The sequence below is a fragment of the Podospora bellae-mahoneyi genome, chromosome 4, assembly GCF_035222275.1.
Source record: "Podospora bellae-mahoneyi strain CBS 112042 chromosome 4, whole genome shotgun sequence".
Classification (NCBI taxonomy): Eukaryota; Fungi; Ascomycota; class Sordariomycetes; order Sordariales; family Podosporaceae; genus Podospora; species Podospora bellae-mahoneyi.
This window is the reverse complement of record NC_085883.1, coordinates 169,411-194,861: the sequence shown is the minus strand read 5'-3', so window position 1 is coordinate 194,861 and position 25,451 is coordinate 169,411. Positions and strand designations below refer to the sequence as shown.

At 54.2% G+C, this 25,451-nt stretch overlaps 12 protein-coding genes across 12 annotated transcripts; 4 read left to right on the top strand and 8 right to left on the bottom strand.

Moving 5' to 3' along the window:
- The first annotated feature begins 14 nt into the window (after window positions 1-14).
- QC761_400570 (uncharacterized protein) lies at window positions 15-4,566 on the top strand. Its single transcript, XM_062878341.1, has 6 exons — window positions 15-1,143; window positions 1,213-2,486; window positions 2,544-2,652; window positions 2,709-3,607; window positions 3,670-4,085; window positions 4,170-4,566. Exons 1-6 carry the CDS (start codon window positions 961-963, stop codon window positions 4,457-4,459), a joined length of 3,171 nt encoding a protein of 1,056 aa, XP_062731753.1. The 5' UTR covers window positions 15-960; the 3' UTR covers window positions 4,460-4,566.
- Window positions 4,505-5,389, bottom strand: QC761_400565 (uncharacterized protein). The gene is made up of 2 exons (XM_062878340.1): window positions 4,827-5,389; window positions 4,505-4,757 (listed from the first exon to the last, which is right to left on the bottom strand). Exons 1-2 carry the CDS (start codon window positions 5,162-5,164, stop codon window positions 4,583-4,585), a joined length of 513 nt encoding a protein of 170 aa, XP_062731752.1. The 5' UTR covers window positions 5,165-5,389; the 3' UTR covers window positions 4,505-4,582.
- A 2,413-nt stretch (window positions 5,390-7,802) lies between these two features.
- On the bottom strand, window positions 7,803-8,259 carry QC761_0060900 (uncharacterized protein; the record flags this gene model as incomplete). The annotated part of the gene is made up of 2 exons (XM_062872574.1): window positions 7,803-8,145; window positions 8,186-8,259. The coding sequence occupies 2 exons, from the start codon at window positions 8,257-8,259 to the stop codon at window positions 7,803-7,805; spliced, it is 417 nt and encodes a 138-aa protein (XP_062731751.1).
- A 375-nt stretch (window positions 8,260-8,634) lies between these two features.
- QC761_400560 (uncharacterized protein) lies at window positions 8,635-9,687 on the bottom strand (the record flags this gene model as incomplete). The annotated part of the gene is made up of 2 exons (XM_062878339.1): window positions 9,210-9,687; window positions 8,635-9,134 (listed from the first exon to the last, which is right to left on the bottom strand). The coding sequence occupies exons 1-2, from the start codon at window positions 9,592-9,594 to the stop codon at window positions 8,635-8,637; spliced, it is 885 nt and encodes a 294-aa protein (XP_062731750.1). The 5' UTR covers window positions 9,595-9,687.
- A 743-nt stretch (window positions 9,688-10,430) lies between these two features.
- On the bottom strand, window positions 10,431-12,005 carry GH6D (putative exoglucanase gh6d; the record flags this gene model as incomplete). Its single annotated transcript, XM_062878338.1, has 2 exons — window positions 10,431-11,297; window positions 11,351-12,005. 2 exons carry the CDS (start codon window positions 12,003-12,005, stop codon window positions 10,648-10,650), a joined length of 1,305 nt encoding a protein of 434 aa, XP_062731749.1. The 3' UTR covers window positions 10,431-10,647.
- A 782-nt stretch (window positions 12,006-12,787) lies between these two features.
- On the bottom strand, window positions 12,788-14,450 carry QC761_400540 (uncharacterized protein; the record flags this gene model as incomplete). The annotated part of the gene is made up of 3 exons (XM_062878337.1): window positions 12,788-12,919; window positions 12,976-13,296; window positions 13,389-14,450. 3 exons carry the CDS (start codon window positions 14,448-14,450, stop codon window positions 12,788-12,790), a joined length of 1,515 nt encoding a protein of 504 aa, XP_062731748.1.
- Window positions 14,451-14,983: 533 nt separating this feature from the next.
- Window positions 14,984-17,059, bottom strand: QC761_400530 (uncharacterized protein; the record flags this gene model as incomplete). The annotated part of the gene is made up of 1 exon (XM_062878336.1): window positions 14,984-17,059. The coding sequence occupies one exon, from the start codon at window positions 17,057-17,059 to the stop codon at window positions 14,984-14,986; it is 2,076 nt and encodes a 691-aa protein (XP_062731747.1).
- Window positions 17,060-17,526: 467 nt separating this feature from the next.
- On the bottom strand, window positions 17,527-19,835 carry QC761_400520 (uncharacterized protein; the record flags this gene model as incomplete). The annotated part of the gene is made up of 2 exons (XM_062878335.1): window positions 18,441-19,835; window positions 17,527-18,385 (listed from the first exon to the last, which is right to left on the bottom strand). Exons 1-2 carry the CDS (start codon window positions 19,424-19,426, stop codon window positions 17,527-17,529), a joined length of 1,845 nt encoding a protein of 614 aa, XP_062731746.1. The 5' UTR covers window positions 19,427-19,835.
- Window positions 19,836-20,172: 337 nt separating this feature from the next.
- On the bottom strand, window positions 20,173-20,543 carry QC761_400515 (uncharacterized protein; the record flags this gene model as incomplete). Its single annotated transcript, XM_062878334.1, has 2 exons — window positions 20,173-20,421; window positions 20,493-20,543. 2 exons carry the CDS (start codon window positions 20,541-20,543, stop codon window positions 20,173-20,175), a joined length of 300 nt encoding a protein of 99 aa, XP_062731745.1.
- Window positions 20,544-21,122: 579 nt separating this feature from the next.
- On the top strand, window positions 21,123-22,341 carry QC761_400510 (uncharacterized protein; the record flags this gene model as incomplete). The annotated part of the gene is made up of 2 exons (XM_062878333.1): window positions 21,123-22,011; window positions 22,075-22,341. The coding sequence occupies exons 1-2, from the start codon at window positions 21,850-21,852 to the stop codon at window positions 22,339-22,341; spliced, it is 429 nt and encodes a 142-aa protein (XP_062731744.1). The 5' UTR covers window positions 21,123-21,849.
- A 522-nt stretch (window positions 22,342-22,863) lies between these two features.
- Window positions 22,864-23,741, top strand: QC761_400500 (uncharacterized protein; the record flags this gene model as incomplete). Its single annotated transcript, XM_062878332.1, has 3 exons — window positions 22,864-22,996; window positions 23,042-23,379; window positions 23,439-23,741. The coding sequence occupies 3 exons, from the start codon at window positions 22,864-22,866 to the stop codon at window positions 23,739-23,741; spliced, it is 774 nt and encodes a 257-aa protein (XP_062731743.1).
- Window positions 23,742-24,037: 296 nt separating this feature from the next.
- On the top strand, window positions 24,038-25,438 carry QC761_400490 (uncharacterized protein; the record flags this gene model as incomplete). Its single annotated transcript, XM_062878331.1, has 2 exons — window positions 24,038-24,984; window positions 25,248-25,438. 2 exons carry the CDS (start codon window positions 24,038-24,040, stop codon window positions 25,336-25,338), a joined length of 1,038 nt encoding a protein of 345 aa, XP_062731742.1. The 3' UTR covers window positions 25,339-25,438.
- Between the last annotated feature and the right edge of the window lie 13 nt (window positions 25,439-25,451).

Below are 25,451 nucleotides of genomic sequence, written 5' to 3'. Positions count from 1 at the left end.
GGGAGGGTGGGGGAGGGAGCCATGGTGATAAGGGGTGGTGATGAAGGGTGCTGGTGGAAAGAAAACAGAAAGAAAAACAAAAAGCGGTCAGAAATTAGCGGTTTATATCCTTGGTTTCTGATTCAACTCCAAGGCCGAAATCCTGCTTTGGTGTCGGTGTTGACGCGGCGACAGAGAGTGAGAAGTGGATGTAAATTTGAGCATGGTGAGGGTGCAAGACTTGGTGTTTTGGTGAAGCCTTGAGAGGAAGAGTTTTTGAGCCACTGTGAGGAGAATGTCAAAGTATTTGGCCATGTTGGTAAGTCCAAGGTCGCCATCATTCTCAAGAGCAACGGACGCTGTGTGGAAACTTGCCCCTTTTCCTGACCAAGGCACTACAAGCGGAGGGGTTAGGGTTATGGTTAATTCAGGGAGGCTATTGTTTTGCTTGCTCCTATCCCAGCGGGTAGGCATGAAGCATTCATATCCGCGCGATTCTCTGGAGTTGCCTCTCCAGGTAGAACCTACTTTGATCGGTATACCTTTGAGCGAAGTTGGGGTATCGCTGAGACATGTATGACGAAACAACCACAGTCTACAGGACCACAGCAGGATCATCAGCTCTGTGCGGAAGCAACGTCTTGAAACACGCCGCGCATGGCTTGCAGCTGAGCTTCACCATGCGGTTGGCAAATGGGACATACCATTATTCATCGCAGCTGCTGTGCGGTTTGTGGCACTGGTTCATCTCATCTTTACTGACACAGACCGATCGTCTGTGTCTGCGTAACTAGGCCGCATTAGTACGAGGGAAAGGTTGTGGATATGCAACAAAAACATGGAATGATGATGATGAGGGGTGTCGATGCGTGAGAGACAGGTCTATAAAGTCCATGACAGCCCCGTTGGCGATCAGACTCAGGGGCAGACATCTTCACAATTCCACGCCTTCTTACATTCCATACTATTATTGATTATACAATGACTCGTCCGGCCAAAACCAAAGCCATCATGCCCGCCGAAGAGGCGAAGGACACCACCCACGAGGTGATCAGCTCCTACTTCATTGGCCCCCGCGCCGAGAACCTCCCCCAATTCCGAGAAAACATCACCACGATCCTCGACGAACTCCAACTCGCCCGCAAGAACTACTTTGAACAAGATGTCGTCTCTCTTTCCTTTTTTCCAGGTCTCTTCCAGTCAAGTCTGGGGCTGTGCTAATACACTCGCCAGGAAAACGACTTCACCTTCATTCCCCTCTCTATCCAGACCTCTCCCTCCTTCCTCGCCTCCGCCGCCCGGACCAAGACCGCCGTCCAGCAAACGGCGCGCCTCCTCGGCCAGCACTCCATCCCCTTCTGGTCCCCCCGATACCAAGCCCACATGTGCACCGACCTCAGCATGCCTGCCCTGCTGGGCTACTTCATGACCATGCTCTACAACCCCAACAACGTTGCCATTGAAGCCTCCCCCTTGTCCACCGTCGCTGAGATCGAAGTCGGTGAGCAGCTCTGTGAACTGTTTGGTTTTGAAGAGCAGGACAAGGCCTGGGGCCATGTCACCTGCGATGGCACCGTTGCCAACATTGAAGCTCTGTGGGTGGCGAGAAACCTAAAGTATTACCCGCTGTCTGTGAGGAAGGCAATGGATGATGAAGATGGCCCGTTGAGATTTATCAGTGAGGAGTTCAAAGTCCGAACTTGTGAGGGCAGGTCGAAGCTGCTGAAGGAGATGAGTTTGTGGGAGATGATGAACCTGAGGGTGAAAACTGTTCTGGGTATCCCCGGGCTCTTGCACGAGCAGTTTGGGATCACGCCGGAATGGTTGGAGGAGGTGATGGCAGAGTACAATGTTCAGACGGTAGGGAAGGAGGCGCTGAATCGACATTTCGGGGTTGGTGAGGGGATGGATGGGCAGTTCTTTGTGCCCAGCACCAAGCACTACTCCTGGCCCAAAGCAGCAGCGCTGGTTGGATTGGGGTCCGATAATGCTGTCAGTGTTGGGGTTGACCATGATGCGAGGGTTGATCTTGATAAGCTGGAGAAGCTGCTGGAGGAGCGGTTTGCTAGGCAACAGCCTGTTTATTCGGTTGTAGCTGTCATTGGGTCCACGGAAGAAGGGGCCGTGGATCCGTTGGAGAAGATCCTGGCCATGAGACAGCGATTTCAAGCACGAGGCATGTCGTTCATGGTTCATGCCGATGCAGCCTGGGGAGGTTACTTCGCCACGATGCTGCCTCGAGAGGGCCAGGATGATGCCGACAGAGACGGGGGCGATGACGGCCTTGTGCCCGACCTGAGCTTGAGGGTCGAGACACAGCAATCTCTCTTTGCTTTGCGGTACTGCGACTCAATCACGGTCGACCCCCACAAGGCAGGGTACATCCCCTATCCTGCTGGTGCACTGACGTATCGAGACGGGAGGATCAAGAATCTTGTGACATGGACAAGTCCGTACTTGTCTCGAGGGGCAGTCACCAGTATTGGAATTTATGGTGTGGAGGGAAGGTAAGGGACAACGGCAGTCCTTTTCCTAGCTTGACAGCAAGCTGACAATGAGCACAGCAAGCCAGGTGCATCAGCTGTCTCGACATGGCTGTCTAACAAGTGCATAGGGCTTGATCAGAAGGGATACGGCGCTCTTTTGGCAGAAGCATGCTTCACCTCGTCTCGTGTGAGTTACCTCGGGTGCTGATTTGGCGCAATTGTACTCCGGTTGACAACAGGCAGCTCTCGGCCCTCTGGGCCGCACTCTCCACCCCAAGAGACTCGTTCGTCTGCACTCCCTTCAACGCATTGCCTTCAGAATCCTCTTCCGATCCGAGGGAGGTCGAGCGAGAAAAGCAGAGGATCAGAGAAGAAATCCTCAACAAGTCAAACACCGAGATCATCGCCCAGGACAGCATCACCATAAACCAGGCCGACAAAACCATCACACTTCTCCGCGCCCTTGGCTCGGATCTCAACATCAACGCCTTTGCTCTCAACTGGCGCCACCCAGATGGCTGCCTTAACACCGATGTTGAAGAAGCAAACTACCTCATGGAGCGTGTCATCAGTCGTCTATCGGTCGACCATCCTGATGACAACCCTTCTTCCATTCCGTTGTACTTGACCTCCACAGAGTTTGAGTACAAGGACTACGGAGACTGCGCCACCAACTTCAAACGACGTCTCGGGCTTGACACCAGCACCCCTCACGAAAAGCTAATGGTGCTTCGTAACGTGGTGATGAGTCCCTTGGCAACCATGGACGGAGACCACGGCCGATTCATCAACATGCTCGGCGAGACCTTCCGAGAGCTTGTCGAGAAGGAAGTCAAAGTATGCCAGGCACGAAACGACGACAGCCCAGATTATCACAGCTTCTGGATCAGAGGCCGTGCCACGGCCAAGACTGTTTACCTGTCTTACAGACCCATGTTCCACCTCGCCAAGCACCGCAAGCAAATCATTCTCGAGGCAGAGTTTGCCAGTGAAGAGGGTCAGCGGACGTACAGCCTGTTGGAAGGCAACACAGGCGACGATGAGATCATCCTCAAAACCTCCGACAAAATCGACCTCGACTCTTTACTTTCCTCCAGGACATCCAGCACAACCCTCGTCGGAAATCTAAGCACCTCGTCCAAGTAAGCCCCTCTTCTCTCCCCTCCCTTTTCCCCTCCCGTCCCGCTAACCGCCCTTCATCCAGTGGCACCATCCTCTTCCGCACCCCCCTGACCATCCTCTCCATCCTCAAAAACCGCCCCTTGAACACCTCCTCCCACGACGACACCTACCCCTTCGGCTTCTGCCCGTTCTACCTCTACGGCCTTCCCAGCCATACCTCCTCCCCATCAGAAACTCCCCACCAGCTCTACATCGACCACATCCTCACCAAATCCCCCAACATCTTCCTCTCCAGCCCCATCGAACTAACCCTCGACAACGAACAGCCCATCCCCTTCTCCACCGCCGTCACAAAAGGGGCAATCCTCGCTCTCGAAGGCATCCACGAAGCAGCACTCCAACCCTTCCCCACTGACCACCCCCTTCCCGCAAACTTCTTCTTCAACCCCGGGAGGGAGTTTAGAGTATCTATATGGGGTGACGATCGCGCACCTGATGGTGAGTTACCATTTCTTCCATTTCCCTGTTACATTCTTACCTCACCATCAGGAGTAGGAGGGAGAAGAAGCTAACAAACAGCAGCTAGCGCGAGGGGTCTGTTGACAGAAATCAAAAAGACCGAACCCATAGCTAGGGGGAAACTCGTCCTGAAAGAAGACGTCGGGGGTATGGTGGTGGATGTGGAGAGGATTAACCGGGATCCGTGGAAGGAGACGGAGGAGCAGAAGGTCAGTCTCTGGCGGGAGAGGTTTGGCAAGGTTGGGAAGGAGATTGATAAGGGGGTTTCAATATCTGGGGAGGGGGAGGCCACAACGAACGGGGTGGTTGCGGATGGGAATGGGGTGCGTGTTTGTCCGAACTGTGGTGAGTAGGTTAATTGGAAGAGAGGAGGAGGGGGGGGGGGGGGGAATTGCTTTTGTAGGGTATGTTTTGGTATTTAATATTAAAGATTGCGTTTCGCCACGCGTCTTGCGTAAAATGTCACGATGTCTACATTACAACACAGCGGCGATGACAAAAGCAGCTACACCTGCCACAGCCACGGCCATACCCGTGCCCATGCCCCGAGGGGCAGCGCCGCTTTTTGTCACCTCCTCGGCGGCCTTATCCCAGGCCTCGAGGTACTGCGAGACAAATTCCTTCGAGTCCTTCGGCACATGATTGTCGTACCTACCATCAGATTCTCGCTGTCAGCATACTCTTTTCTAAACACATCACTCCATCATCAGGGAAACATACCACGACTGAGTCATCACCTGGTTCCAGTTCCACTCCCCACCAGTCAACATAGCCTGCAGCGAAGCCTCGGCATCGGGGGCATGGGTGATTGCCGAAACGATATCCGAAGTGAGGGAAGGGTATCTGGGGTCGTGCATAAAGGAGCTCTGGACCTTGTACCACGTTGTGGCCAGCGGCGTGATGAATGGCGATACCTCGGAGGGGACGGGGGATGGTGAGTAGACCTCCGAGACAAACTGATTCGCATCGATCGAAGTGGGGAGAATGATTCCGTTGCCTTCGTCAGCGGCAGCGACGAGAGCAGCACTGCTGATGGCGAGGAGGGTTGAGAACTTCATTTTGAGAGGATTATTTGTGGTTGACGAGGAAGAAGGATACGAGGACAAACGAGGGAAGTACAAGGCGAAGGAAGGGGCCTTATATAACTAGGTATAGAAGGAACACGCCATTTGGCCAGGCTAGTTTATGCAGGGGCCGTATGACGGTGATTTTTCGGTTTCGTGTTTTGGTGGTACGTCGTGATCGAGCCTCGTCCACTGCTGCCTAACCTGTTTGTCCCTAGTTCCCGTACGGTGCTGTGCGTCCCATTTTAGTAGTCCTTCACCTATCAGAATGATCCAATAAATCCACTTTCGGCTTTCTACCGAGGTAAGGTGTCTTTGGGAGAACACGCCCCTCATGTCGGAACTCCCATGCCGACTGTGCCGTCTACAAGCAGGATGCCACTCACCCACAGAGTCCGAGTTGTGAGCCTCAAGTTCTGGATACCTACCTGACATCAGAGTATCGTTCTAATTAGCAGGGGTTAACCTAAAGACATGAACTTCTAGACTCAGGTAGACAGCAGAATCCAATAATGTATTTGATAAGCGAGCGGATCGGACAAGCGCGTGTATCGATTTCGCACGCGATACAGCTCTCTACCTGCAACATCAATTTCCTCCACCATACTAAGATGTCTTCGATTCAGTTGAAGCAAAAGTTATTCTTGTACTTAAAGTCCTTATAAATGACCCTAAGCTAAGCCTTAAAGCTGCAGCAAGGCTCTATTCTGTGCCTTATACTACCCTCTATCGCCGACACGCTAGTAAGCCTACACGACGCGATATTCCAGCCAACTCACGTGATTTAACGGATCTGAAGGAGCAAACGATAGTTTAGTATATCCTTAATCTATCTGCACGCGTATTTTTATTAAGATTAAGTGGTGTAGAAGATATAGCTAACTAACTATTACGTGTACGCGACGCGACCCTTATTGGTAAGCTTTAGGTATATAACTTCGTGAAACGGTAGCTAGAGAAGAATATATAGAGTGGCTTTGCGGGTGCTGGCCTTATGCTATACGATATAGAGAGGGTACTTTCTAAGCTAAATGTAAAGCTTCGTACGCTAATACCTCTAAACTTATAGCCCGGTATTGCATAACCTTGGGTCTTTTAAATACTATATAACCCTCGAGAAGCTAACTTATAGTTAACGCTTATTAAGATACGTATTACTAACTATTAAAATAGCTTCCCGCCTTTAATATTAATTACAGTAGACTAGCTTATTAAGGGTATAACGGCTATAATGCACTAGGTAGCTCTCCTTCGTGTAGAGAATGCTTTACTCCGTAAGGCTACCGAGGCCTTAAGCAAGCGCCGGAGAGCCAAAAGAACACGTGTGCAGCCTGGAGGATCACTTACTGTGCAAGATGCACAAGATCTACTGGACCAGAAGGTCGTAGGTGGGGAGGCAGTGGAAGAAATACAGCCGGATGGCGGTAGTGTAGGGGGGGTCGTACGAAGGTTCGGTGCTGTGGTGTGTGCGGCAAGCCTGGCCATAATATCCGTACGTGCCGGGAGGTTGCAGAAGAGTCTGATTCAGCTGTTTCTGATGTAATTGTAGTAGGTTAATAGTGCTGTTGTTTTGCAATTGAGGATGGTTGTAATAGGGTAGTGGAAATCGATCCACTCGCTTGTCCGATCCGCTCGCTTATCAAATACGTTATGAATGTTTCAACAAAACTTGCATTCATAGCCTACCCCCATCTCTACCCTCCTCAACTACCCCCCACCAAACCCATACTCCCCCTTCACAACCCCCCCCGCCCTTTCAGCCACAGCAACCACATCACTATTTACCGCCTCACTCCCTTGGGTGCCCCGGTTGGAACACCTTGCCCCCCTTTTCCAACAAATGCGACAACGGCGGAGTGGAGGCGATCTTCTGGAGGTGCAATGCGCCTAGGCGGACTATATGCCTGTTGATGGGGTGGGAGAGCTAACTTGGGTTTATCACTGGGGGTTGCAAGGGGGAGGAAGAGGAGATGTGCATGCTGCCGCGGGAGAAGGGCTGCTGGAGAAGGGTGAGGAGGGTGAGGTATTTGCCTGTGTCTTTTCGCGATGGCGGCATTTGCGGGGTGGGCTGAGCTGGCGTTTACAACGGTTAGGGGACCGGTGCGGTTGGTAAGGTATTCGGAGAAGGCTGCTTGGAAGACGGTGGGGTCGGCGAAGTCTTCGGCTGTGGTGAGATGGGATTTTGCCATTAATTTGGTGTGGGTGTTAGGGTTCTGGATCTTAGGATCTTGAGGACAATGAGCAAGGTACTAACCCCAGAGGCAACATGAGGTGATTTTGGTAATTCTCTCCAACAAAAGCCATTGTTGACCACCACCTTGGTTCCCAACTTGTTCAGAAGTCTAGAGCTGCCTGGGAATGGCAGCTCTAGCAGCTTGGGAGACTCAACTGCTCTGGCCGAGACAATCACCTCCTCGTTGATCCAGACATTGTGCTTCACTCCGTCCTTGGCATACCCCACGCCTGTGACAGTTGGAGGGGCGGGCGCCTTGCTTTCTCACATCGGTGTGAATCTTTGTCATGAAAGCGAGCCCCGGTAAAGACCTTGAGATTCTTTCTCCCTTTGGCTGCAAGATAGTGCCTCTTACCAGGGTAGCTCTGTTCCTTGGTTTTCGAGCCAATGTTGAACGGATTAAGCAAAGCCGCCCAAAGAAAGTCCTCCTCTCGGGTCTCCGGTGACCCCTAGGCCCAGCTTCTCATATGTTCTCGCCCATGTCTTCTGGAACGGGCCGTAGACTTCTGGAAAGGAGTTTACAATTGGTCCATTCTTCCCATGCACTGTCTCGTCAAGAAACTGGACTCCTAGATCGTGCTTGACCTCCTTTGATGAAGTCACAAACTGCTCTGATTTCTTGTAATACGGCTGCAGCTCCTTCGAGAACCAGGATATTGGACGAGGGGATCTCGGAGAAACGTGCAGCGAGTGTAAGACCAGCTGTTCCCCCGCCTGCGATCCTGAGCTCAGCATTAATAGCCTGTGTCGAAGGCGAAGAGTAGACTAAGGCAATAACTTACACAAAATCCCATGGTTGACCTTGGGCGAAACCTGCCGCAAGGAAAAAGAAGCCGCTCAAGACTTCTGCCAACATCTTGCTTGGGACCTAATGCGAAGAGATGATAGAGAGGAACAATGCACTGGAGGGGATCAGAGTTATACCATATGTACTTACTGATGAGGATGCTCCAGTCTACCTTATCTTCATTGGTAAATCCATCTCGATGTCCAACAAAAGCTACACAACATAGGACTATTGATAAGGCTGATGATGACTGCATGTTTCTCGGGTTTATTGCGCCTCTCCTAGATCGTCTCTCGGCTGTACAACTCCACCAAGAGCGCCATTTCGGGCAGCTTATTCCCGTTCTACGTTTTGTGTCCCCCAAAGTGAACATCCTAACCCATAATCGCGAGTAAATGCCACAAGCAGAGCGTCCGAGAAAGAAACTAGTACACACTGGTACACCTAACCCCCTCTCTCGTCACTAACCCTCCTCCCCTCCACCCATTCCACAACCACCTGAAAGTCCTTGCACATGTGCACCACCCCCATCCCATCGGTCTCGACCTTTTGCCCCTCCGTCTCCGGATTCTGCCCCTCAAGCGCGGTATCCCCGCAACACATGAGGCTCTGTCTCAGGTAGCCAAAGCAGTGGTTGATGTGGCTGTGATCATCATCATGCCCTTGCATTCTTTTATACTTAACATCACCCGCAACAAGCGAGTTGTACCTCGTCATGATCATCTGCAGGCAGTGAAGCTGGTGGAAGACAGCCACCGAGTAGACTTGCTGGTTATGGAACTCCATCGGGGGAGGGAGGTGGGAATTGCCGGATGGGTTGAAGTTGGGTGGGGTGGTGATGAAGCCGTTGCCGAGGGGGAAGGAGGAGGTCCAGGCGGGAGGGGGGGTGGTGCTGTTGGTTGGGGGCTCGGGGTCAGGGTGGAAGGTTTGGGGGCGGAGGGAGACTAGGTAGGTAGGTAGGGGTTGTTTAGAGCCGTGTCCTGGGTGGGCTGTGAGGAGAAAAAAGGGAAAAATCATACATTCTGGCACAAGGCCGCTGATGTCTGAGGCGAGGTGGAGGGTGTCCGCTTTCCCGCTCGTGACGTGAGAGTTGCACTGAGAAGATGTTTGTGATGTGGAATAGGCGACGATGCCCCATGTCGCGCAGATTAGGGCGGTGAAGAAGGCGAGAAGGTACAGCGTGATTATAAGGACCTGTGATCTCCTGGCTGGTGTTTGGCCTTCTTGGGTCGTGTCTTCTCGCCAACTCCGGATTATGGTGGGACTGCAAGGAGACTTTTCCCGGTTGTGTAGCAGACCCAGTCCTTCACCATGCAGCTTGGGAATGGCATGTGTTGTTGAAGGGCTGATCGGGGACCCAACGAATGTTGTTCTGCTGTCGAGGCTGTATCGTGATGATGCCATCTTAGGAAGAAGCCATCAAGAATAAAAATAAATAAAAGTACACAGAATGAGAAGAAGAAACTGGGGTGCACAGTTTCCTAGAGAATGGAAAGAGGAGCCAAGTTGACTTTCCTCAACCTTAGGTGTGAGGTGTTAAGAAAATAGGGGTCAGGGGTCAGGGGTTGAGGGGCGGACAGGTTCCGCATCGATAGCACATGCCACAGTCTTGACGTAGGGTAAAGCGGCACCTTTAATAGAACAAAGAACCCCAAGATGGTTGAGCCTGATTGTTTACAAAGGAGCAGGTCTGGGGCGAGGCTTGGCATGTGTCTGCCGCGTGGAAATCACAATGGACAATGTCGATCATTGCCATATGCCACTGCCTGAATAGATGCATTTCCCGCACTTTCCCGTCTGGTGTCGCAGATGGAGGTCTGTTCTTTTGTGAAAGCTTCAAGGTTGAGGCTATCATGAGCCTTGTGCTGCAGCGGCCAGCTCTTTGTTTGACCCAGGACAGTACGCGGGTGCATAATTAACAGCGGGAATACTCCGCCAGAGGAAAAACGCTTCGGGACGTTCAGCTTGGGTCTGATTCCAGTGTTTAGGTAGTTCCATGCCAACAAGCTGTGGGCAAACCAAGGTCACGCCAGCAGAGGAGGGTGACATCGTTCTAAGACCTAGTGTCCAGTCAGGTAGGCATTGTCCGGGAGTATGATAGATTGGAAACTTGAACCTGTGGTCTACTAGGGGATGTTGGGTCATAGAACGAAGATATAGGTTTGATCAGGGCTGGCATAAAACTTGGCTTAACTGTCAAAGTCAAGCCAAGCACCAAGCTAAGTCTGGTAGGTGGGCTTGGCGGCTTCCATTGTCAAGTTCGCTCGTAAAGCTTAACTCGAACAAGCTCCTTTGGTCTGAAGACTTAATGATAAAGTCACACATATGAATTTTGCCCTGAGATTCGGGTTCATGACCCATATGCCATCTCATAGACCATGCTTATGTACAAAGTCAACCACACATGCTATTTACATCTTTCTCCACACCCCCTTCTTGCCACCCACCATATACAATCTACAAGCACTGCGAATACCACTGGTTACTAGCCTGGCACGTCCCCTGGGCACAGCACGTCGGCCCTGTCCATCCCTGCCCGCCACATTGAGCCCACCTAGCAGCACAGTTTCCACCCGGAGTAGCACTTGGCGAAGGCGCCACGGCCGTCGAGCTAGGTCCAGGAGCAGGACTACCACCACTACCACCATCAGCACGAATCTCGGGGTGCGCATTCGTGGTCAACATCTGCGCATAGGCATCAAACCACGCGCCCGCCTGCGGAGCCCCCGACATGCCACACGTCCCGTCCGACTCGCCACCGGGCTTGACCCAGAGGATGGCGTCGACGTTGGGGTTGTTGGTGTTGGTCGTGAAAGGTTGACCGAAGCCGGCGGGGGAGACGTTGCACCACTCGCCCCATTCCTTGCGGGCGCCGTCGAGGGCGACGCGGCCTTGGTCGATGATGAAGTTGGTGGGGAGGCCGCGCTCGCGGAGGGCGTTGCCGAGGGAGGTGGCGTAGCGGGACTCGTCGGCCGAGGGGCTGCCGGCCGTGTATGGGGGTGGGTTGTTGGTGGAGTAGGGGTTGTAGTTGGAGACGTTGCTGGAGTAGCCGCGGATGCGGGCGTTGCTGCCGGCCTTTTGGAGGATGGTGGCTACTTCGGCGGCGGCTTAAAGGGAGTTAGTTCGATCTCTTTTGGTTTTGTGAGAGGTCACTGCTTACTAGGCTTGAGATTGTCCGCCCAGCCGAGCCAGCCGCCGTTGGCGACGTCAAGGTAGAGGTGGATGTTGCTGGCCTGGAGCTGCTGAATAGCATAGGCAATGCCGTCCTGCTGGGGCCCGCGGGCGTTGCGGCAGAAGGCAGTGGTGCCGGTCACCATGTTGCCGATGGCATCAGGCTCAAGAATAACAGCAAACTGAAGATCCGATGCGGCCTTGAGCTTCTGAGCAAAAGGCTGGACATACTCGGTGCGGTAACGGTTCAGACCGTTTTGGTCCAGACTCAGCTCTCCTGAAGAATGACCGGCGCTGCAGTCGCGGTCGGGGAGGTTGTACAGCACAAGACCGACGATGGGCTTCTCGCCCCTAGACTGAGCAGCGCGGGCATTGCGGATGGCGTCATCGATGTCGCGAAGGAGGAAGATGTTGGAGATCCAGACAAAGGTGCCGACCTTGTTCTGGACGTACTGCACCTTGGCCGCGTTGGTCTGGTCTCCGCGGGACAGGAAGGCCTGGCGAGTCCTCTCGAGCGACTCGCTGTACTTGGGGTTGACGAACAGGCTGCGGCCAACAAAGGGGTTGCCAGACTGGCGTGCCTCAAGGGGAGAGGCACTGCCGGTGGCAAGCAAGCCAGCGAGAATGGCGTAGACGGCGCGCATGTTGTCGGCAGCGACTGTTGAAGACTTCCTGGTGTTGACCCTGTTGATCAAGAGCAAGCACCAGACCGAGACTGTCTTGGGGTCATCTTTTATATCACGAATCCTCTCTCGGTGTTGGGATTCGCATTCTCAGTTGAGTCTGTCCCAGCTGTTGCGGAAAGCATCCCGTCAACCCGGCATCAAGACCTGCCTAACCCGGCTCACGAAGCCGTGAATGGTGTCCATTCCGTGACATCATGTGCTCCTTTCACGACATAAATCGAAGTGATTCCCATCGCCAGCAGGTCGGCCGGGCCCGCTCACGGCTGGGGTGCGCCGCCGATGTTCCGGAAGCGATGCGGAGGAGGTTGCGGCTGTCGAAACGGGCGAAAAACGGAGGCAGACGCCCGCGTTTGCTAGGCCCGGTCTAGTTTTGTGGGGTCACATCGGGGGAGAACCCCATAAACTTGGGCATATATTTGGCCGAAGTAGGAACGTTATGGGGATTCTCGGTAGTCGGAAACGCTTTACCAGTGGCGCGCTTCAGCACTGCGCTTGACTGCCTCGTCTTCCCGCTCCAATCATTGTTCTGGACTGAGGTCTATTATGCTCCCGACAGCTGTAGGCTCTATTTGGGTCAGTTGAGAACCAATGTCTATAGGAGCTGGAATAATATCGACTCTCCCTCCTATCGGCCCTTGTGTGGGATTAGGACGATTGTCAAGACCTTGGGCTGCGCTGACATCCATTCGCAGGGCTCAATATGTCAAAGTGGCTTCCGGAAGTGTTCGAGCCTGGTGACCTCACTCCTCCCTGTTTTCTGGAAATCTCTCGGTAATCCTCATCCACTGTCCACTCTGAATCAACAGACCGTACTCCTTCTCCATCATCCTGCTTTTGGGGTCTGCCATCTCAAAGTCAAAGCGGCGGAGTAGCTGGTGATTGTTAGCCAAGGTGTTAATGCCAACAACTAATCAATCGAGGGCCTTACCTCAACAATGACCTTGTTCAACTCCATAAAAGCCATCGGCTTGCCGAGGCAGACCCATCTCCCATACCCAAAAATCATCTCGACCGTGTCGGCCATCTTCCTCTTGGTCACGGGGTCAACCTCGAGCCACCTCTCAGGTCGAAACACATCGGCATCTTCGCCAAAGAGGGCTTTGTCTTGCATGATCGCCCAGGCGTTCTGCCCGACCCTCGTGCCACCGGGGATAAACTGGCCGTTGATGTAATCCCCCTGAGGCGGTACTTGCTTGAGCAATAGGGCCATAATAGGAGGCTGCATGCGAAGAGTCTCATAAATCACAGCCTGCCAACCGTCAGTCCCTGTCTTCAGCAAAAACCCCCACACGGCAAACTCGCCTGCAACAACTCCAACCTCTTCCCCTCCTCATTCTTCACCGGACTCGAAATCCTCCCCTCCCTCACCCCGTCGTCAATTTCTTTCTGCAATCTCAAATAAACCCTCCTACACGCCGCCAAATACAGCACCACCCCCCTCACCGCCACAGCCGTAGTGTCACTCCCCGCCACAATCTGAAACAGCACCTCCACCTCGCACTCCCGCTGCGTAACCCCATGCCGGACAAAGGCCCCGAGCATGTCCTTCCTATCCTTCTCCGCCCCAGGGGCGAACCTCTCGGCGACGATCTCCTCAGCCATCTTCATAATCCCTCCCACCCCCCCGCCAGACTTCTTCTTCTTCTCCGGCCCAACAACCGCGAGGACGTGCTTGTTCGTCAAGATCTTGCCCACAACAGGCCAGTCACTCATGATGCCCAACCACGCCGCCTGGTCGTTGATCGTTCTGATCCAGTCAAATATGTCCTCGTTCCGGTCTAGATACCCAAACTCCTTCCCATAAGCGACTCTGGTGATAACATCGAGCGTGAAGAACTGGGAGATTCTCGCAAAATCCACCTTCCTCGTCGGGCCGCGTGGCTCGGAAATGCATCGCTTTCTGATATAGGACACAAGTTTGCTAATGATGTGCTCGATGTCGCTCTCCAACGATGGGACCTCCTTCGCATTGTACCCGTTTGCGAGCTTGGCCCGAAGGGCGGTATGCGCCGTGTTGGAGGTGCAGACAAAGAGGTTCCCGCCCCAGGGGTCGAGGCGGAGAGGGGTGTACCAGCTTGAGCGGGCGTATTCCGTGCGGGCCGAGTTCATCTGGCGGATGAAGTCCGGGTCGGAGGAGAGGAGCTCTTGGGGGGCGATGCGGATGAGGGAGGAGGAGAACTTGGCGGGGAGGGCGCCGTAGACGTGGGCTTGACGGGCTGTGGACCAGGCGTAGATTTTGTAAAGGTTGGTGAATTTGGCGAGGAAGGGGCCGGGGATGTGCGAGAGGGGGCGGTAGGAGAGGTAGTGCCAGAGGATGAGGAGGACGAGGGAGGAGAGGGAGAGGATGGGGAGAAGGTGAAGGCTGGCAAGAGCCGCGTGGAGGGCTGAGGATATGGGGGACATTGCGAAGTGGTTACCTACCTAAGGCACTGGGCATGCTGTGTGCTTCGGCCTTGCAACGTTGAGAAGACGAGTCGGGCTTATTTATGATGTCTTGGGACGGCGAACAAGTCCGGCTCGGCTTGATAGAATGCGAGTGTGCCTATTATGCTCGGGATACACACGACAGGCATGTCGTCAAACACACACAATCATGTGATATCAGGGGACACAGATCACGTCACCTCTGTGCTGACAACCCCATCTGCCGGCAGCGATAGACCCTCGATGCACATCAAGGGTCGCCTTTACGAGCACCGTGTGGCATACCTATCTGGCATGCCGAGGGCGAATGAGAAGAGCTTCCAAGGCAAGGGCCGTGGAATCCTGTACAAGACAACACAATTGGCATGGTTACACAGACATACCATAAACGGCGTGATTGGCACAAGATGGATGGAGGGGGTCGTCTTGGGGTGAGGGGAACATGTACGGCTGCCCTGTTCTGGTCGTCATCAACCATGATGATTCTCTCCTTGATTGAGGTACCTCCACGTCTAGCATGAGCCGGCTACCGGTAATACCTCCCCTTGCTCCACGCACAAAACACTTGTCAGATCATTCTTCCCATCGCCAATGATGAACAGAGCCGGCAGCACCGGCAGCTCAACCGTCACGGTAACCCCTTTGCTGCCATCGCTGTCTTGGCAGTCGATGAACTCCCGTCCGAGTTCAACTGCATCGCCTCGGTTGGGGGTGCTAAAACAAACATTTGCTCGGTGTGCTCCGAATACAATGGCCAGCTCACTCGCCCTCCCCACGGCCACCGTCAGCTCCTCTTGTATCTCTTTGCTGACATCGCCACGGCAAACGCTCTTCAGCATTGCCAGCATGTTATCCTGGACTCGTTGACGATTGACCTGGACAGTCTTGCTGACCCCAGTGGCCAGACTGTTGCCATCCGCATCCTTTGCTGCTGCAGCGTACAGGATAGATTGAAAAGTCGTCGAGCGCCACGAATTCGCATATCGATCCCGGTACAAGGGCCCAAACTCATTCTGTCCCAGAGGACCATTCTCGTCCTTTGACCCATCACCCTCGACGATTTCCTTCCAGCTCCGGTACAGCTCAAACAATGGCCCCCCATTGCCCCCAGGCCCCAGTGCTCCAAACCCGTACGGCGCCGAGAAGAAGCCATCCAGGATCATGGCCCAGATGAGAGCCTTTACGAAAAGCCTCTCCTGGCCTTTTCCCTCTCGCTCCAGGAAGCTGGCCGCATCGATGTTCCTGTCGATTGTCATGGGGCCGAGATTGAACGTGATTGTGTCGACAGATCGCTTCAGTGCCCGGTATTCCTCCTTGAGACTCCTGTCAGACACAAGTCGCAGGTCAAAGTCGCCCGGTCTTTCCATCAGGACCTGCTTGAGGTCGGCAATTTGTCTTTCGTACTGTTCCCTTTCCCGAGCCGCCTGTTCGTCACGGTCCATCATGTAAGCTGCCATCTTGGCGTCGGACTCCTCCATGCGGTGGCTGATCTCGGTCTTGTATTTTGCCGCCTGACTCTCCAACTCGATCTGGTAGTGGCGACGCAGCTCCTGAAGCCTCACGGTGCTCTCGTCTTTCAGTCTTTGTATCTGCTCCTCGTACCTTCTCGCCTGGTGTTTCTGCTCAGCCTTCAACCCTTGCATCTGCTGCGTCATCGCCGACTTCTCCACCTCATACTCGGCCTTGAGTCTCCTCTTCCCATCTTCCATCTTTTCAAGCAACGTCCGCAACTGGGAATCCGTCTCACTCCGGTGAACCTCCCTCTCCTTTGCAAACTTGACCTCACCCTCCTCCACCATCCTCTGAAAATCCACCTCCGCGTCCTGCAGCAGCCTCGTCAACTTCCCCCTCTCCCCCTCCAGCTTGGCAACCTGTTTCTCAGAACTCTCCAACTGACCCCTCCCCTCTTTCAACTCCTCCGCCAGCCTCTCCTTCTCCCTCGTCAAGTCATCATGCGCCTTCTTCCACTCCTCAGCAATCTGAAAGTTCTGCTTGGCGTTGTTCTTGAGAATGTTCAACTCCTCCCTCACCTTCTCCCCCTCCTTCTCCAGCTCCTTGACTCGCTCGACCGCCTCCTTGTCACGGTCGTGCAGACGGGTGAGTTCAACCAGCTGGTGCGTTCGTCTGGCCATGTCGCGGCGCGTGTCCTCCAGTTCCATCCCCAGCTTCATCTTCAGGTCCCGGATTTGTTCTTCATGGCTGGCTTTCAGGCGGTTCATCTCTGCTTCTTCCCATGGCGAGGGGGTGGGGGTGCCATTGCGGGTCGAGGTTGAGTGTGCCCGGCGGTGGTGGTGGTGGTGATGGGAGGAGACCCAGGGTTCGGAGAGGGTGAGTTCTGCTGTTGGGGGTTGGGGTTGGGGTTGAGATTGGGAGCTGGGGGGGTCGTGGAGTGGTGGGATGGCACGGTCGAGGTCGAGAGATGTACTGGCTGGGAGTGGTGATCCTGCGTCGGCTTGTGCGACGGTATGTGCCGTTTCGCGAGTTTCCGTGCGTTTGGGTAGGATTATCCGTTTCGTTGGAAGAGGCATCGAGTCGCGCTTCTTCTTGGTGCCGAATTTGCGAAAGATGTTTGTGCCTTGGGAGTCCATGGTTGGTGTGATGTGTGTGATTACTCGGGATACTGATGATCAAGTTAAGTGAAGCGATCCTCACCTGAAGGTTCACGAGAGAGCAACCTCCGGCAGAGAATCACAAGAGTAAGGAAGAAAACCACCCACCCGGCTTTACCCCGCTCGACTGGCTTCCTCAAACCATTTAATCGGCCTTGGTATGCCAGCCAGATCTGCCTTGGGAGGTGTGGTTGTTGTCGGCGCCTGCATTGGCGTGCGTGGGCTGAATTCGAGGGGCCTGCTGAGCCACGCTGATATGGCCGTTTATTGGACGCCACCACGCAGCCTGCTTCTGACAAACTGCAACCGCTTAGAGGTCTGGCCACACCGTGACACCGTCCCTCTTGACCGGGGTCGTCACCAAGAGAAAGTCGTGGTACCTGTGAAGCGAGGATCAAATATTACTTGTTTCCATAGCTACTACCTAGGTACCACATCTGTTCTCCTCACGCCTCCCTAGGTCTCCCCAGTATCCTTCTCAAAACCTCCTCCAACTTCCCCTCGGCATCCTCCACCATCTCTTTTGCCCGCCAAGCAACAAACCGATCAGGTCTCACCAGCACACACCCATCCTCCTCCACCTCCCTCTTCTTTGCCCAGTCAAAGTAGACATCTTCATAGTCCTGATTCCAGCCGATACTGTAGCTGTTGATCTGCAGTCCCAACTTCTCACCCACTGACTTTGCCGCCTCCTTCCATCTGCCTCCCCCAAACCCAGTCAGCAAGCAAAACTTCCCATGCCCAGCCAGGTCAATCGTGCTCGTCATATTCTTCGCTGGTATCCGAGTGTTAACCCACACATGGGGCAGTCTCCTCCCCGGGTATGTCGTCACAACATGTGTCCTGACTTTATCCTCTGGCACCGCAGGCCCCGGTCCTGTCTCATCGTCAAGGTAGACTGCTGGTGAGTGAGAATAGTTCTGGTTCATCTCTATGCCCAGTCCGTGAAACTCGGTCGTTGTTCTCTCAATTCCCTTTTGGAATTCCTGTCTTCGCTTCCTTCCTTCTGGTGTCGCGGATTCGAATTCGACGAGGATCTTGGCGCGCTCGGCCGGGTCGGGGGAGAGCATCCCGAGGGTTTGCTGCCAGGGGATGTGGTCTCTCAGTCCGTCGTTGGCCCGGGTGATGATGTCTACTCCCACAGGCTGTCTCTCAAGCGAGTAGGAGTCCAGCAGGCTGGGACTGGCCCTGCCGTCGAGCACGTAGGAGACCTTCCAGGCGAGGTTGAAGGCGTCTTGGAGACAGGTGTTGGAGCCTAGACCGTTGAACGGGGGGTGGCGGTGGACTGCATCACCCAGACAGAACCTGTCCCAATGTCAGTTACATCAACATCACAATCACTCGTGACAAAAAGACTCACACATCTCCCTCCTGATACCTCTCCGCCACCACCTCATTGATCCACCACTTGCTCGCGTGCACCAACTCCGCCTCAACGCTCTCATCCCCGATCACCTCCTTCACCCTCGCCAAATACTCCTCCTCGGTGGCCTCCATCTCCTCCCCCTTCAAATCCATCCCCGGCTTCGCCAAAAAGATAAACATCCACTCGGTCCAAGGCTTCACCATCCTCACAATCGCCGCCCACCCCCACGCCGGCGCCTCTCTGCCATCGATCCCCTCCTCCGGTTTAAACACCCAATGCAAGTTCCCCACCCTATGCGGCTCCATCAAATGCGTCAAATCAGCCCTCACCAGCACATTCAGTGCCAGCCCCTGCCCGGGCTTCTTGATTAACGGCAACCCCACCTCCCTCACAACCTGACTCCTCGCCCCGTCACAGCCAAACAAATACCTACACCTGATCTTATACTCCCGCTTCAATATCTCATCCCGCACCTCCACCTCCACTCCCTCGTCCAACTGCTTCACCGTTAGCAACCGCGTGCTGAACCTCACCCCCCACCCCCCCTCGGTTGCTTTCCGCACAAGCACCGGCTCGAGCAGCGTCTGCGGCAGATCAACGTGTTTGCACGGCGAAGCAGCCTCGTACGCGCCCTTGTAGATCGGGTCGTGGCCCCAGGAGTACACCCTCGCGTACTCCTCCCCCGCCAAAGACCGACACCAACGGGTGTGCTTCATGTTTGTCGACGGGGTCGCAAGGGGGAGACACTGTTCCTCGAGGCCAATGTCCCGAAGTGTTTCGAGACCAGCAAGGTTGGTGATGTGCGCGCGAGGGGTGGGCGAGGTTCCCGGTGCTGACGCAAGCAGGAGGCCCTTTTTCCCGTGCGAGGCGAGGAAGCATGCTAGGGAGGCGCCTGCGGGCCCGGCGCCGATGATGAGGAGGTCGGTGGTGAGCATGTTGCCCTCCTCCCCGACTTGATCGGGGCTGATGCGGTCGCCCATCTTTGTCTCGGTGGTGTTGACAGTTGAGAAGCGGTTTTGTCACTGACAGAGTTGGAGAATCGCTGGAGGTCATATAATAACCTCCCTCCCTCCCGCCAGCCCGGGTGTAATACTGCAAGTGGATCCAACCACCCGGTTCGCGGGTAATTAACGTGTCACAAAACCTGTGAGTCTCGCCGTCAAGAGGGGAAGGATTTCCTTACTCAGAGATGACCAAGTGGTGTGTGTGTTGCAGGCTAATATTGTCCAATAAACAGGTGTCGTTGTAGCCTGGTAACATTGGCCCTACCAACCGCCGCATTCAACCCCTCCCCCCCCTCCCTCCAAGACCCCAACGTGCGGTCAACGCCTAGCATTGACAGCGGAGGTACAATCTGGGGAAACTAGAAAATCCGGGGGAGCATGAGGGCAGGGAGTGAGGGGCTAGCTTGCCCAAGTGCCGAGGTGGAGATGCGGGACGGCGGACCGATTGGGTGAGAGATGCATGGATTGATAAGGTACGTTGCAAAAGGAGCTCCTCTGTACTCTGTCGTGTGTAACGTAAGGTAGCCGTCTCATTCAGTAGTAATGTGGTCTCTAGGCAGACCAATTCCACAACTAAAGCACCGCCCGCCCATGTCTAACAAAAGTCCTTCTTGACAACGACATTCCAATCATCCTTATAAATCCACGACGAGAGTTCCTTGTCCTCCGAGTCCTGTTTCATTTATTCAAGTTTCGGGTGGTCAGTTTTGCTGTCTCGAAAATCAATGTCTGATGTGTTGCCGGAGAGCGTCGTAGTGTTCGTCAGGCTGTGAGAAGGTCTTGTTCCATCCAGGGTAGTCCTCCTCCATCCGGGCCACGACGTCCTGGATGGTACCGCTCAGGTGAACAGTGGCACTGCCGGGGGTGTTGAGGTCGATGGGCACGTCCCACTCGATGGGAACGATGCTGTAGCCGCTGGGTGGACCGGCAGCTTCAGGGTCCTCCAGGATCCCGGGGAGACCATGGACCAACTGTAGTGAGATACTTAGCACTTGTTTATTTCAGGTCGAAAAGTTGCTAGAAATCAAGTTGAAATACCTACCCCGGAAAGTGCGAGCAAGACGCTGCAGACGTGAATGGCGAAGGAGAACATTGTAAACACACTCAAGAGTTAGCTGTGAGAATGTTTCTATGACTGGCAGAGGAAGGGTTTCGAACAGTACTGCCACAGGGAGAGACGATGTATAGGTGCCCATCTCGCAATGATGGCAGCAGGCAGTCTCCGCCAGTGGAGCAAGACCGAGTTAAAGCAAAGTTGAGGCGGAAGCAGTTGCTCCTTCTATGCCCTTGAAATATTGATATGAAGTGGAGTGTCTCCGCCAGCTCAAAGAGAAATTTCTGCGAGGAAGAAGCAGTCTGTCTTAGCCCTTCCAGAGCCATCTTTTATTCCGCAACTTGCTTGCGGGTCTTATCAAGCTCTCATTTCCGGGACTAATGGACTAATAAATAAGATTGAGAACAAGCTGTGAACTTGAGCGAATGCCACGCCTCAACCCGACTTGTCGCCCAGATAAAAATGCATGGGAATATTTGATAGTGCTATATAATAGGGGACAGGTAGCAACTCTAGATGTCTATCAACTTTTACTTGCTTGTCAATGCAGACATCTAAAGGGCCAGATAATGCCGAAATGCCAAAAAAGTCGTATAGTGGCTTGAACAACCTTTGGATATTGCTTTGTTGGAGACCTTTTGTGACCCGGCCCGACACGGTTCGGCCCGGCATAGGATCAACGACACTTCGGATGCTCTCAACAGGGCTTGCCTCTTCCAGTAACGCATTCTCCATCTCCCGAATTGTTTCAAGAGTGCCCCGGAGCTACCCTTGAAAACCCTGATTTTCCATTTGTCAGTGCTTCCTGGTTCCTTGGCATAGCAAAAAGAAGGCTTTCACATGGGCATGAAGATGTGACGTCATCGATCAAAGACTCAACCAACCAGTGGGCATCGCGAGCTTCGACGTCAGCCAGACCGCCAAGATATTTGGCGGGATGCCGTCAGTGGCTGCTGCTCTCCCATCACGCGCCGGTCGCTACCCATGGCCAAGTCGACGGCTGCTGATCAACGATTCGTCCAACGGCATTAAACGGCAACCGGCTTCAATTGCTGGCCAGTGCTGGTGCTGTCTTGTCACACCCGGCTCCAGCCCGTTGAAGCACTGGTTGGCTTGGAGTCAATGCCGTTTTCTCGTCTTTTCTGTGGAATTCCAGATGTCACCGCGAGAAGCCCGATGTGCACCTTTGGGTTGCCATGATATAAATTCCAGTCTGTCCAGTCTGTGGTCAGGTGAATTTCTTCCTCTCTGTTCAACCAGTTCACCATTTACACTCCACTACCTAGTGAAGCCAAGCTCTTCCAGCCCGACCACCAGCAACCCTCAAGCCTAAACCAATCACACAATGGCACGAACAGGCCGCACCTCCGCCCGCACGGGGCTGGCCCCCTTCCTTTTGGCCTCCTCGGCCATCGTCTGGATCTCGGCCGTCATTGTCATGGGCATTCTTGCCTACCTCGTCTCTGAGGGCACCCGCGGCGACTTTGTCATCTACTCCCTAGTTATTGTATGTGTTTTCCCCCCCGCCCCCCGCCATCGTTTTCAACGAGCACCCAGCTAACCTTGGCAGTCTGTCCTCACCACCATCTTTTACCTCGCCGCCTTTTTCCTCGCTGGTCGCCCTGGTTTCGTCTTGCTGTTCAACCTCATCTTTTCCTATCTATGGCTCGTGGTCGTGGTGTTCACAGCCAGTAGCTACACCTACAGCAACAGCTCCCTTCTCCATGCGGTCGAGGCCTTTAGCTTCATCGCCTTCTTCTTCCTGTTCTTCAACGTCCTTTACGACTGGCACAACGGCTTCTACCGCGGTGGTGCTCGCACCACTGCTGTTGTCTAAACACTGGGCGGCACCATTCTGATCAGAGACATTCGAAAACTCACACGACGCGAGACATGGTCTGGACATGATTTGTAGGAGATATGTTTGGACTGGATAGGAGCTGAACGAAGATATGGCTTATGATACCACCGATACCCGATACCCCGATGAGACTGGCATGGATACTAATGGATTTATATCACAACGGAAGGAGGAACTGGGAGGACATTCTTTTTTTGTTGTTATTGACTTCATAATTATACCCGTCACAATATAATGGATTCGTCGATCTTTTGCCTTTTGATGTTGATGGTTGCCTAGCAAAAACCATATAATAAATCATTTCCGTGGCGCCGAGTGCAACGCTAGACAGTCGCCTACACTGGCTTTTGGTAAGGCACACCCCCCTGTCATTGAGAGCCAGACATGACTGGGCACCTCGGACTTGTGTATCAACGATGAAAAGGGGTGCCATCCCCTCTTTCCAAACTTGATCCATCCTCAACCATACCTACCTCTATCACTACTGGAACTAACAGAATGTTGTTCATTCTCACAACTGTACTGGCACATGTCGCCCAGGCGCATGTGGTTGTCACCTACCCAGGCTGGCGAGCCAACAACCTCGTCACGAATGCAACCTTTCCCTTTGGAATGCAGTGGATGTATCCTTGTAAGCTCTCCCCCAACTCTTGATGGCCAACACCGCTGACCGAAGGTGATACCGGTCAAAAAGGCGGCGGCGTCTCCCCAACCACCAACCGCACCTACTGGCCCATCTCTGGCGGCGCCGTCGCCCTCCAGCCCGGGTGGTTCCAAGGCCACGAGACAGCCCTCATCTACATCAACCTGGGCATTGGAGAGAAGCCGGATAATTACTCCTTCCCCCTGACCAAGTTTTACATCAACGGCCCGACGAACAACCCCTACCCGGGCACGGTCTGCATCCCGAAGCTGGACGTTCCGGGGACGGTGTGGTCGACAAAAATCAAGAGCGGTGATCGGGCGAGCGTGCAGGTTGTTGAGGCGTCGAGCCATGGGGCTGGGCAGTTTAGTGTTTGTTATCCCAGTGATGTCTTGAGCTGGTGAAGTTGCTGATGACAATACATGTGCAGTGCTCCGACATCATTTTCACCGACGACCCTGCCTTGGTTCCGCAGGTGAATGAGACCAACTGCTTCAACTCGACCGAGATCAAAGTGTCGAGTGTTTACCTGCCCGGGACGCCGCCGAATGAGAGCTGTAGCACGCCGAGCGTAGGGGAGTCGGGGAGGGGGAATCTGTTCGCTGGGGTGGACACACCGGCTGCTGCTGAGACGAGTGTTGCGACGGGTGGTGCAGAGGGGGCCAGAGTTCCAGTCATGATAATAAACCTGGTGGTCATGGTGGCTGGGGCGCGATATATTGGCGGGTTTTGAGGGATTGTTGACAAAAGAATGGAAATAGCGATACCGGGCGTGTAATCAATACAATTCTTTATGACTGTCTTGACCTCTTAGGGCAAGTGGGGGAGGTAATGACATGAAATACATCAACGTCGCATCGCGGACGCGCTATCCCTGTCGTAAACACGACCCCCAGTCGCGCGTTCCCCTCGCACAACGAAATACAAACAAAGTCTTTGTTGTTGTTGTTATTTCCAACTTTACACAAATATCACGCATGCGCATGTGAAAAGAAGAAACACCGCAGCCGTCACACGGTCGACAACAAGATGTTATACTCTCCCGAGTTGACCATGAACTCTCATGGCAGCAGCAGCCATGAACGCGGTCACTCTCGAAGGTCCTCACTGACGTCGTCGCATCCATCGTCAAGACGCTACAGCAACCACCCCCGGCCTGGACTAGCAGGCACTGCCGAAAATGGTCCACCTGCCGCCCGGTCCTCCCCCAAGATGCCGCGAATGGTGCGGTTCATGACGGCGGGGCATCAGGTGGCTAGCGGACGTGTGCAGAAACAGAGCCATCATGTCGAGAGGGGTGCCAGTGAGAGCCCAGCGGCGAGGGCTGCGACGCAGATGTTGCGGAGGACATCAGGTCGGCCAGCATCAAGCCATGCCGATATGCCTGCGATGAGACCACCGCCGCACTCACCACGACCTTCTCACCACCTGCAATCACCGCGATCATCTCACAGTCACTCACCACGTTCACCCCGACACGCTCGCACCCCTTCATCAGCATCCCTCTCAGGATCACTACCTCCCGGACAACAAGCCGAGATGTTCCAACCACAGCAGCGCCGAAAAAGACGCGCCGTCTCTCCGCTGAGAATATCACCAGACCCTCGGCAGGATGAGGAGACACAGGAAGACATGGTCGACACCCAGCCCGTGACGGAAACACCACTCTCCAAAACCCCCCGAACTCCCCTGGCGGATATCACACCTCCAACCTCGGCCTCGAGCCAAGAAACAATTGACTGCCGTAGTGACGACTGGGACGAACCTTCACAAGATGAAAACGACCAGCAAGTCGAACACGCACCGCCACGGCAGAGAACTCTGAGCCAGTCGGTGGATTTGCTCACAGAAGGAGAAGTGAGGAGCCTGTTGGTGTTATACGCCAAGTCGGACCCTTCCCTGTCACACTTCATACACGAGGTGTCACTTTCCAGGGTGGAGAGGCCGAGTGGGAGGGCGCTCACGGCGAAGGGGTAGTAGTTGAACACCGATAGGTGGCCGAGAATGTGCACCACGTCACAACACCCCTTTACCCTACGCGCCCGAGTTGGGGTTTCTGGAAGGGGAGGCACCGCTGACTGATACGACACGGCTTGTGATACCTCCATCCGGTGGTGTGTGTTGCCTTTGCGGCCACGTGGTTTGCTTGCTTCCGAGGTGAGATTGCACTGCCTTGCGGTCTTGACACTCCAGGCTGCTTTCCGGAGCGGTGATACTGATGTTGTGTGTTATCTTGCAGCTCCAAAATAGCCGCCGAGGAAGCCAACCAACATCAGTTGGACGGCTTGATGACCGGTCTTTGGGGCCGGTTCTTGTCAGTGTACGAGTGATTTGGGCAAAACGTCCAGGCCGTTGGTTAGCCTGTGTATGAGCCAAACTCTAACCCCCGGGTGCCTGGGGGGAATTTCTTTTGTTGATAATTATTGCGGGGAGGGGGGGGGGG